Source organism: Hydra vulgaris, chromosome 02 (genome assembly GCF_038396675.1).
Source record: "Hydra vulgaris chromosome 02, alternate assembly HydraT2T_AEP".
In the NCBI taxonomy this organism is placed as follows: Eukaryota; Metazoa; Cnidaria; class Hydrozoa; order Anthoathecata; family Hydridae; genus Hydra; species Hydra vulgaris.
The window spans coordinates 52,467,188-52,479,774 of NC_088921.1; the positions used below are offsets into that span (position 1 = coordinate 52,467,188).

At 27.8% G+C, this 12,587-nt stretch overlaps 1 protein-coding gene across 1 annotated transcript in view; it reads right to left on the reverse strand.

Moving 5' to 3' along the window:
• Positions 1-7,704: 7,704 nt before the first annotated feature.
• Positions 7,705-12,587, reverse strand: part of LOC100199921 (E3 ubiquitin-protein ligase COP1) — a 62,250-nt gene continuing 57,367 nt past the window's right edge. Inside the window, exons 18-22 of the mRNA XM_065791344.1 lie at positions 9,173-9,297; positions 9,010-9,098; positions 8,792-8,851; positions 8,238-8,282; positions 7,705-8,106 (exon numbers count right to left, since the gene is read on the reverse strand). Coding sequence (XP_065647416.1) covers positions 8,089-8,106; positions 8,238-8,282; positions 8,792-8,851; positions 9,010-9,098; positions 9,173-9,297 — 337 coding nt within the window. The 3' untranslated portion in view covers positions 7,705-8,088. The remainder of the gene's footprint in view (positions 8,107-8,237; positions 8,283-8,791; positions 8,852-9,009; positions 9,099-9,172; positions 9,298-12,587) is intronic.

Consider the following 12,587-nt stretch of genomic DNA (forward strand, 5'->3'; position numbering starts at 1 on the left):
AAAAAACTTAAACCACAATTTTAGTGTAATCTGTCTAACAGAAACTTGGTGTCAAAATGGCGATTAGTTAAATTCTAATTTTTTTCTACCAGGTTATAATTCAATACACCAACCAGGAAAAACGGCATCGGCGGGGGCGTATGTATTTTTATTCTTATTTCTTTACCTTTTAGAAAATTACTAAACCTCAGTGTCAATGACGCTAATTGTGAGTCGCTAACAATTGAAATTCTTAATCAGAAATCCAAAAATATTTTTATAACTTTTCTTTACAGACCACCAAATGGTAATTTACAGACCACCAAATGGTAATTTTGAAGCGTTTGAAAGACACTTAAAAATATATATTGCCAAAAGCGTTTAAAAAACATATTTACTTAATTGGTGATTTTAACATAGAAATTCAAAAAATGAATAATGATTCCTACGCTAAACGGTTTGTAAATAATCTAATTCAGAACAGTTTAATACCTGTAATTAACAAACAAACGCGCTTAACACGCAATACTTCTTCAATAATTGATAACATTATCACTAATATTGCCATGACTTGCCAAATCAAAAGTGGAATATTAAAAACTGATATCAGCGATCATTTTCCAAATTTTCTTATAAATTACTCTTTAATTCCTGAATCTAAAAATTTATTCGCAACATATCTAAGACAAATAAACAACAAATCTATTATAAAATTTCGAGAATTATTAACAGAAATTGATTGGAATCTTTTAACTGAGTGCAATGATGCTAATGATGCATACAACTTATTTTTACGGTTGTTTTCTAAACAATACGAAAGATCCTTTCCAAAAATTAAAAAAACAACTAATTCTAAAAACTTTAATAATCCGTGGATGACAAATGGTCTTAGAAAATCATCCAGAAAAAAACAAAGGTTGTATGAAAACTTTTTAAAAAATAAAACTTATAACAATGAAATTAAATACAAAAAGTATAAAAATTGTTTTGAAAGAATAAAAAAGCAAATAAAAAAAAATTATTATTCTAACCTCTTAGAACATTCAACTGGAAATAGTAAAAAGACATGGAAGTAATTAAAGAAGTTACAGGGAAAAAACAATTACAAAAAAACACCACTATTCCAAATAGGTTAAAGCTAACCTTGAACAAACAAATATTTGATAAGAAAGAAATAGCTGAAAACTTCAACAAACTTTTTATAAACATAGGAAAAAAATTAGCAGCAGGTATAACTCCTAGAAATAAAACATTCCAATCCTATTTTAAGAAAACACACTATGTAATGGATGAGTCGGCACTGTCTCTAAATGAACTTCAGGCATCCTTTAATGCACTTAAAATAAATAAAAGTGCGGGGTTTGATGATATTAATGTTAATTTTATAAAAGCTAATTTTGATGTTATTAAATTACCTCTTTTGTTTATCTTCAATCTTTCAATAACAACTGGTATTTTTCCTTGTCAATTAGAAATAGCAAGAGTAGTCCCTGTATACAAAAATGGCGATGATTCTATACCATCTAACTATCTACCTATATCTATCCTTTTTTGTTTTTCAAAGTTGCTTGAGCGTATTATGTATAACAGACTGTACAGTTATCTTGAAAAACATAATATCTTATACAGCTATTATTTTGGTTTCCGAAAAGGGCATTCAACACATCATGCAGTAACTGATTTAGCCAGTCAAATTCTATATGGGTTTGCTAAAAAAAGTTATACTCTCGGCTTTTTCATCGACTTCTCAAAAGCTCTTGACACTATTGATCATAAAATTCTCTTGTACAAATTAGAAACATATGGAGTAATAAATAGCAGGTTAAAAATGGCTGCAAAGTTACCTTAAAAATAGAATACAAGGAGTATCTTATAATTCAACGTGTGCAAAGTTAGAAACAATAAGCTGTGGAGTTCCTCAAGACTTTATTCTTGGACTCTTACTATTTCTGATTTACGTCAATGATATCTACCTATCATCAAGCATGCTTAATTTTGTTCTTTTTGCTGATGACGCTAACCTTTTTTATACCCATTCCAATATAAAAAAATTTTCTTTACTGTAAACCGTGAGCTGGAAAACCTTAATGACTGGTTTAAATCAAACAAACTCTCTTTGAATATCAGTAAAACTAAGTACATTTTATTTCATCATCAATCTAAATCCGATGACTTGCCTTTGCAACTTCCTCAGCTAATAATAAATAACAATATAGTAAACAGAGTTTCATCACTTAAAATTTTAGGAATAATATTTGATGAGCATCTTAATTGGAAAAATCATATTATGCTAGTTGAAAACAAAATTTCTAAAACTATAGGCATTATGCATAAAACAAAACACCTACTAAGTAAAAAATGTTTAATAGATTTAAACTACTCTTTTATCCATAGCTACATAAGCTGTTGTAATATTACTTGGGCAAGTATTTGTCGTTCAGCATTAAAAAATATATATATTAGGCAAAAACAAGCCTGTAGAATTATATGAAATGTGCATAAATAAGCCCACTCCAAGCCGTTACTCCGAGAAATAAAAGCTCTTAATGTCTTAAGTTAAACGTGTTCCAAAACTTGTTAGTCATGTTTAAATATTGAAATGACATGCTTCCAAAATCCTTTAATAACCGACTTCTAAAAATTAATCATAAATACTTAACGAGGTGCTCTATCCATAATTTTAATTTATAATTTTAAGTCAACTCTTAAAACATCTGATTACTCAATTTCATATAGTGGGCCTCGTCTGTGGAACATAGTTCTTAATGAAAGTATGAAAAGTATAGCTTCAATAAATTGTTTAAAAAATATAGTTAATAGTATTTGCTTGAATTAACAGACACGAACATATTTTTGTATTTTTAAATGGAAAAAAAAGTCTTGTAATCTTTCTTACTGTATGTATTTATTTAATTTTTGCAATTTGTCGTATTCTTGTTGTAATTATGTTTCAACTTGTTTTATATAACAAGTATTTGTAAATTTATATAATGAGAACTTTGTAAAAAATATTTTACGCTTACTATAGGGGCTTGATGACAAGGCTTCTGTCTTCTACTTGCTCCTGTCGTTATTTATTATTATTTTTTATTTAAATTTTATTGATAAAATTTGTACAACAAGATCGTTGTAAAATGTTTATAAATGACGAAATAAAAATGCTTTCTAACATTATGCAGTCTGGAAAAAACACTATTTCAAAATGTTTGCTACATTTACCCCATATGTAAGAGAAATTAGCTTCCTAAATCTAAATTCATTGACTGATTTCAAGTTTTATTTAATCTTTTAGTGTCCAAAAGTTAAAAACATTTAAAATATATAACCTTCTCAATTTGGAAAAGTAGAAACCTTACATGGTCACAATTTTTGAACAGTAAAAGGTTATTAAATGAAATTTAAAAAATTATTATTAATGGAAAGTTATATTTAATCTTGATTCGGCTTCGATTTTTGATTTTAGAGGACCATGTTTCTTGGTAAAACCCTGGACCTGTAACCTGTGAATCAGATTGGTCAAACTCATTTTTTGACTCCAAAAACCCATAATTTTATGCATAATATGCTATTATCAAATCTATAAATAGTTTCAGCCACTTTTCTGAGTCATAACACGAATTGACAAGTTGTTCTTATACTTAAATAATAATTTCTGAAATAATATCTGAGATGTTTGGCTGTGTCAAGGACCAACATATTTTTTATTATAGAAATAAATATTCTTCTTCATTTTAAAAATAACTAACTGCTTTACATGCCTGGATTTATAAGTTCTGTTTCATTAAAACTTTATCAATTTTATTTTTGGGTGCTTGCCCATATATCTAGGGTACATTATTTATATTACAGTATATTGTGACTTGCAAAGAAATTCAATTAACTATTTTAGGTGCTCCAAGAAGTCCTTACGGTTTTATCACAAAGCAGCGCGGAACTGCATTTAAAAGGAAGTTCACACCTTCTTTCTTACCGATGTTATCATAATTGCCCAGATGTGGTGCAATTTTAATAACATCGTTGAACTACGGGTCTCTAGTTTCTGAGGCAAGCGCACTAACCACTACGCTACGGCTGATGAATTCAATCTTTACCTCTTCATATATATTGAACTTGATTTTATTTTAATATAGAAAGTCTTTCAAAGAATTATAGTTAAGGTGTTTCACCAGGAAATAAATTTTTTTTGTCAAATTGAATTTTTTTTTTTTTTTAATTTAATAAAATAGTTCTAATAACGAGTTTTAGTTACTAGTTATAAAAAAACAGGAAGTTTTTATTTTTTTTCTAAAAAACATCAAATTTTAGCTAAAAAAGGTACACATAGATGAAACAAGAAAACTCAAAGATAAAATATATTTTTCTCACAAAACTTTGCACAATTATTTTTGATAATATTATCTAGTTCTTGAACTAAAATGAAGCTCATTGCATCGGTAAAAAGGTCAAAATTTAAATTTTACTATCACTTTTAATACTTTTCGGGGGTATGCATGAAAATATTATGAACAATGAGCAATAACACTGTAAATATAGCACCTTATGTCTCGATTTTAGCTCATTCTCTAGATCTAAGTGATTATTCCAAATGCTGAAAATTCAGAACAATATCTTAAACCAATCTGAAAATATCTTGTTCCACGCAAACGTAAATAGTGAAAAATGAAAATTGAGAAAACAACATTTTAAAAATAAAAAAATAAAAAATGGTCTAAAAACTTCCAGAAGCATGCCATTTTTTAGCTTCAAGCTCTTGTTTTTTAGAAAACCAGCCTTTAGAAAACCCTCTTAATTGAATTCTTCTTTTTTTATTGATAGTTTCTTCATATTACTAACTCGACGCATGCCCTTTTTCAATGAACCGGTTACAGTCTTACCACTATGTACAATATTAAGATATTCAAAAACACGTTTAAGACTAAATGTTCCTTCGTTAAAAGTCAATATAGCTGAATTTACTCCAATTTCTAGGGTACCTTTCTTCAGAAATACATTTTTGAGACACTTAGACCAAATAACATTATTGATCCCTTCATAACAATTTTGTGTTTCTCCATGAACATACTCTTTTAATAACTGGTCATCGCTTAAATCGTTGAAATCACTTAATATAATATCATGGACCCATATCAGTAGATTAACTTTTGGTTTATAGTTGTTATTTTCCTGGTCACCTGATTTTTTCCACTTACACCAACTTTTAGATCCTATAGGATATAAAACATGACGATGCGATTGACAGTTGAAATTGGTACAGTGAAAAAGTTCTGCATTGATGTTCTTTTTCATCTGGTATACTTTTTGTGTATCATCTAACTTGCCATTTTTAGCAGTTTGACGAATAGCCATTCCAAAATAATTTTGGATTAAGTTCACTGCCCTTTCTGTCAGATTGTTTTTTCCAGTTAATTTTAGCCCTCCATGTTTCTCCTTCCGTCTAATACGGAGGCGGGTTCAAATTCTCTTCTGAATGTGCCCAATGGACTCTAACTTTTCTAGCTTGATATTATACTCAGCATAAGGATCATTTTCTACTACATAATTAAAAGAAGATAAAATCCCATCTCCAAGATAGTATCTCTATAAAAGACCATATAATTCCAAAGAGCGCTGAAAGATATATAGTGCACCAACTTTTTCCATAGCTCCTGACAAATTTGTGTGATTTAAAGAACAATTGTGATTTGTTTTCCAGTTTTCATAACCTGGATGTTTTCTGTTTTAAAATATGACACCCTCTGCAATACCTGCTTAATACATCTGCATCAACACATTGGCCTTCACTTATAGCAGCAACTACACCATTAAGAAAAGAATATCCTCGCTTCTGCCAAGTACCGTCAATAGAAACTTGTATTAATGGAACACCGGTAGGAGATATCTCAACAGCATTTGATTTAATTTCGTTTGCAGCAAACTTCATACATTCTTTAGCAGCAGAATCATAGGCAACTTTGATCAATTTATGATTATGTTGAAAAGCATTCATGCAACTAATATTTGCTATATAAGCGAAATAACTCATCGGTTCATGACCTTGACCAATCTTGCGAAAAGCAACAATCATTCTTAAGTTAATGTCAAATGCACTCCTGCCTTTATTTTGTGTGTTTTTGTCCACAGTATTACTTGTAAAAGTGCACCATTCATAAGAACAAAATGTACATTTTATTTTCAAACTATATGAAAACCCCATTCTTTTTGAATCGTCATTTTTTATAGTTACTCTATTATAGTTACTCCAAAATTAAATAAATAAACAACTAAAATTCATAAAGACCTTTATTTATAAAGATATATTCACATATAAAGTTCCATCACGTATTTGTTTCTTATATAACACTAAAAGTAAATGTCGTTTGCTTATTTTATTGCAAACTACGGTATAGAACAAACTTGGTATAGTATAGAACAGACTTGGCTATCATACTTGATTTCAAGTTTTTGAAAAGTATACAAAAATAAGCCCAAAACAGAAGAGAAAAGTGTGTTGCTAGGGGCCGGTTCACCAGGAAATAAAGTTTCACTGGGAAATAAAGTTGATATTTTCAAAATATCAACTTTATTTCCTGGTGAACCACCTTAAATATTGGTGCCTAATTTGAAAGAACAAGGTAATAATTATAATATATAATAGGAAAACATAAAAGTTCTGGGTCGCTAGAACTTTTGTTTTGGTCAAATTTTGTAACGGAAAAAGTCTTTTTATTTGAGTAGGTAAAAAATAGTCAACTTTACCACATTTCCGATTCGGTAAAATTCACGATTGGAAATCTTAAATTAAACTAAAATTTGAATTTACTCTGTACGTGTGTGTAGATAATTCAAAAAGAATAGTTTTTCCACTATGACATATCATTTAATAACAATGTTTGTCGTTATTCTCTTCGTCTATGTCAATTTTTTATGCCAGAGCAAGTATAGAACCAAGACTATTCGATTCTGAAGTCAACGCTCTAACCACTACGCTACGGCTGCAATTTCAACCAATAGCATAAACTTAGATTATTGATTTAATTCAGCCTAGTAACCAGGTACGATGTTACGGCCGTTGAAGTACGTAACCCTGACGGTGTATTAGCTTCAGCCATAAACAGGCTTGCGTGATTTTACTAACATTGCAATGTATTTGAAATATTTAATGTTTTTTATATTATTTTTGTCGTCTTTGGCGTTTTGACTTTTCATTTTTCAAATTTAAGAAACAAAAATGTTGCCATTGCTAATAGATTTTACAAGCATTGTTATTAACCTAAAAATTTAATTGATTTACTTTGCCAATAAAAAATTAACTTTAACATTTCCCAAATATTTTTCTGAATACTCAAATTGAGAGAGAGAGAGAGAAAAAAAAAGTCAAATAGAAAACGTTAATTTATGTATAAGTAGAAATTATCGTTTAATTACTAAGACTTTGATTTACAGAAATTTTAAGAACTTTTCTAAATGCTTTTTAACTGTAATTAACTCCATTAAGTAAACATATAAGCAACGCACAGTGTATTCCATTGCCTTAAATTATAATTAATTACTCTATTTTAATGGCCTTATCTAAATTTGAATTTTTTAAAATCTTCTTAATCATAGTAAGATCTTTACAGATTTAGACAATGAATGATATTTGAACCATTCGAGACGACGAATAAATCGTCATCTAAACCTGGAAAGATATTTTTCAACCGTCATTTTTAATAATAATGTCAAAACTCGGAATAAAAAATATATAGATGTTGGAACGTAAATATTTAAAAAAATATAATTTATTTCACAAAGGTTTGAAATATAACCTTAAAAAAAAATAAAAAAATTAAACGTTTATGATTTTTGCAATAAAAAAATTTTCGGACTTCTGGCAACACAAAATATATAATAAAAAAAAACAAAAAAAAAAAAAAAAAACACGAGAATATTCGATTGGAACCTTTGAAAGCACTGAGAACGGATATGAGAAAATTTACAGAATAGCCACTCTCAATTTTACCGTATATAAAGTTGTGCAAATTTTGTGTATAAAAATACAGAACAAAGGAGAAAATTTAATTTTTCTTCTGAAAGTTTATTCAGCAACAGAAAACAACAACTATATTGAAGAATGACGCTTAAAGATTGACATTAAACTAATTCCAGAACCTATAAAATACAAAAACAAGTATAAAATATGAAATCAAGGGTTAAGAACAACAATATAAAAACCTTAGAAAAGTATGATCGCAAGTAAAATTATTATATCAGAGACAGACATCATTCTGTTAAATACTTACATTTATTAAACCTTGACTGTTTGCTGCAACTATTACATTAGAACCCTAAAAGGAAAAACACCAAAAGCTTAGTATTCAAATTAGATATGTATTTGATTAAGTGTTTGTTTAAAACAAAGATTGAAAAATCAGTAACTTTATTCCACATGTTCTTTGTAGTTTTTAAAAAATTATGTTCGTTAAATCTAAAATATTTACCATGATTACATTATCACGGTTTTATAATTACACACGAACTCGTGGTTGCTAGAAGATCGCGTGGTTACCTCCTCAAGGTAATCCCAAACACGTTAAATTTAATTTTTTTAATCTATTGCATTAATTATTTTATATAGTATGACACATATACGTTAGCAAATGAGACATGATTCAATTAAAATTCCGCATTGGGCATCACTTTTTTATTTTTAAGTTCGGCGTGGCATCTTCTCTTGTTGTAAAGTTTTAACTACCGCAAAAATTCCCTTGCACCCCACTAGAAAAATCTCCGACCATCCTGTTTACAATACATTAACCAATACAACTAATAGATTCTTTAAAAAAAAGCAACTTACAGGTTTCCAACACACAGCTGAAACAAATTCATTAGATTCTTCGACACGTTTTTCTTTATCCTGAACAACGATATAAACAAATTTGAATAATCATTAAAGAAAAATTTAACAATTTTTCATCAACAACTTCAAAGCAACAAACAAGTTGCAACTAAAACCAATAAAAACCTTTAAAAATGAGTGAAATTTAAACTTATACAAGGGTTTCTAAGCCATACCAAAGGTCCGTGAATTGTATCGAATTTATAAGTAACGAGTTGCTTTGAGACACCTTTGTAGTAACAAAATAACGAGTTGTTTTCACTACCTAAAAACACAATTCATTATGTAACAGATTTTTGAATTAATATTGATAAAGAAATTAAATGTTTTTTTAATTACCACATGCAATGTAATCTCCATTTGTTGCTAATCCGACGAAATTCTTTTCATTGGAGTGTCCCGTGTAGGTCCGCAAACACTGAGCATTATTTACATCCCAGAGTTTTAATTGGCTATCAGTAGACCTAAAGAAAAATATTTTATACAATTTCTATAACCAATAATGATCAATACAAATATTTGTTTAAAAATAATAATTTAAAAACTGATTTTCCTAGAAAGTAATGAACATTAAAAATCTTCTGTCGTATTTTTATTTTTACCATTAAAGAGGATAATTTTTTTTAAATCTCTTAATCAAATCATTAACCCTTAAACAAGAGCTTTAAATCCATAAACACAAACCTTCAAACAAGGTGGCCAGATAATAGTAAATTTAAAATTCTGTTATATATATATATATATATATATATATATATATATATATATATATATATATATATATATATATATATATATATATATATATATATATATATAGTATATATATATATATATATATATATATATATATATATATATGTATATATATATATATATATATATATATATGTATATATATATATATATATATATATATATATATATATATATGTATATATATATATATATATATATATATAAAATAAATAATGCATTATCTCATACAATTGAAGTTGTTCTGAAGCAAATTTTGCTAAAGTTGTTAGAAACAACATTAGCAAAATAAACAAGGAAGCATATACTGAATTTATGAAGTTAGTGAAATACAAAGAGAATCTAAGACATTTGGATAACCCAGGATTCGACAAATGTCAACATTAGATGATACCATGAAATTTTATAAGGGAAAGTACAAGTGAAATTTTCAGTAGTGCTTTTTAAATTTATTTTTTTGTTGTGTGTGTGTGTGTGTGTGTGTGTGTGTGTGTGTGTGTATATATATATATATTTATATATGTATATATACACACACACAAGAAAATGTATATATACGCTCATATGTAAATATGTATATATATGTGTATACATATATAAATTTTAAATGTCTGCTCTCACCCTCTAAATGTGTCCTATATAATAAAATAATACTAAAATTAAAAAATTTTCAGAAAAAAAATATTTTCAGGGGTAGCTCAAGACCCTTAAACATCAGACGGGTCCCTATAATTATTAAAAAAATAGTTCTTTAAAAGTATATCATGTTGGGTCTCAAAAGAAGCGAAATTATATAAAAATTTTAAAAATAATCATCATTTTATAAAAAACATTCAGAAAAATAAAATTATAATAATTTTTTTGTAAAAATGCATAATTTTAATTTTTAGTTTAAAAATGTCATTTTCTAAGCAGTGGCATCTAAAAAAATACTTTTTTTTTATAAATGATGATTATTTAAAAATCTTTTATATTTATAAAAATAAAATATTTTTTTATTTTTTAATAACGTTTATTATAAAAAATGCATACTTAAACAATTTATATAACATAAATTTAAAAAATTGTCAATTATACTTTTAAAAAAAATCATTATTAGCAAATTGTTACTTTAATTAAAAGCCTTTCTTATAAAAACGTTTGTTAAGAGGTTTGGATGTAACTTATTTAATTTAAGGTATAATTCAGAATACTTTTCATTCAGCGTGTTTTTAAAATGTTTTTTGAAAAAGCTGCGGTCAAATTGTCAAAGTAAAATGTGATTTGCCTGGTCATATAATGACGTGCAATTGCACGTCTTCCTGTGAAAAACTGAAAAAGCAAATATTCAGAAATTGACAAAGTCATTGCAAAAGTTGTTGAGAAAAGGGAGCAAAGAACCAATGACAAATCTTTTCCAACATACTTAAGCATGTGTGTGCTTGCAAAAAGAGCTAGATAGTCCTTTGTTGTGGTTTGTACGCTGCAGACATTTGGAGAAGTCATGTCTAGCGGCTGTTGGAATTCATTAAATATAGAGGCTTTATTTAAAAATACTTTTAAATAATGTTTACTACTTCTAGTTTTTATTTCTAGTTAATTATCAATTTCCAGGAAAAGCAAAAAAAGAAATAATAAAAGGACTAGTGAGTAAATAGAAATAAACACTTTGTAATATTTATTTCAACATTTTCATTAATCATTCAAATAAAATATATAATGCACAAATGTATTTTAACAAAATTTCTCTTATAAACAACACAGCTATCACTGAGTCCTCTTTTTTATGTCTTCTTGCATTATCATTCGCTACTGACCTCTAATGCAAACCATGGAAACCATATATACAATCAATTGCAAAGTTAGCATCTGCTAAGGTTGCTTCTCTTTATTGTGCTTATCTTCTGATTCTGTTCTCTACCTCTACAAATCTTATTTGTCCCTGTATGGAAATACTGTTGTCATATTTGAGCTGGTTCTGCTTATGATGCTCTTTCTCTTCTTGACAATGCCCGAAAAAACATTGTAAATGTAGTTGGACCTGCTTTATCTGCCAAGCTTAGAAAATAACATTAAATTTTTTAAAATGTTATTGTCTACAACTAGTTAAATAAAAGTAATCTAGCAATACTAAATAAGTTAAAAAAATCTGCCGATCAGTTGTGCTAAGTATGCTAACCTTCAATTTCTTAAACATTTTTATCAAAAAGCACATATAGAATATATTTTGTTCCTTTTGAAAAGTTTATAATATTTTTATACAGCTATTATTATATATGGCTTTTTTATATTCATATATACATGGAAAAATACAAACTTTCTACCAAAGAGTTACATCATAGAATTACTATCTACGTCATCAGCCTGTTTACTGCCTGCATTGCTGGCAGTTTACAATAACTGTAAAACTGCCAGCACTGCAAAACTCAATAACTGTTATTCTGAAACATCTTTTGAAACTTTAGAATTTGAGTTAACATTTATACAAACATCATTATGGCAATATCTACGAGAAAAGAAAATGAAACTAAAAGAAAATGGTTTGCTAAAAATTCTATTATTGTTATAAAGTGAAATAGAAATATACCCCATGCCAATGTATTTAGAACAAACTAACACAGAAATGGTAAAACTTGAAAAACATATGATATCCAAAAGGCTTGCAATGCTTTCATTAAAATATTTGTGGTCTGTGGAACAATCAATCTAACGTCGTCAATCTGTTTAACAGCAACAAAAACATTGACATATTTGGATTGGCTGAAACCCACATATGCAAAGACAACTCTAGTGAACTATATGATATTGAGGGCTATACATTTCTAAACAGCACACGTCAAAATAAACTTGGCGGAGGTATTGCAGTATACAAATCTAATAAGTCAAGCTGGGTAAGACATAAAGATCTACAAACCAACGAAATAGAGAGCATTTATTTTGAAAGAATTCTTCCAAATATAAAAAGTATATTATTCTGTGTTCTATATTATATTGCCCATCGGATGGCTCAAAATACCTA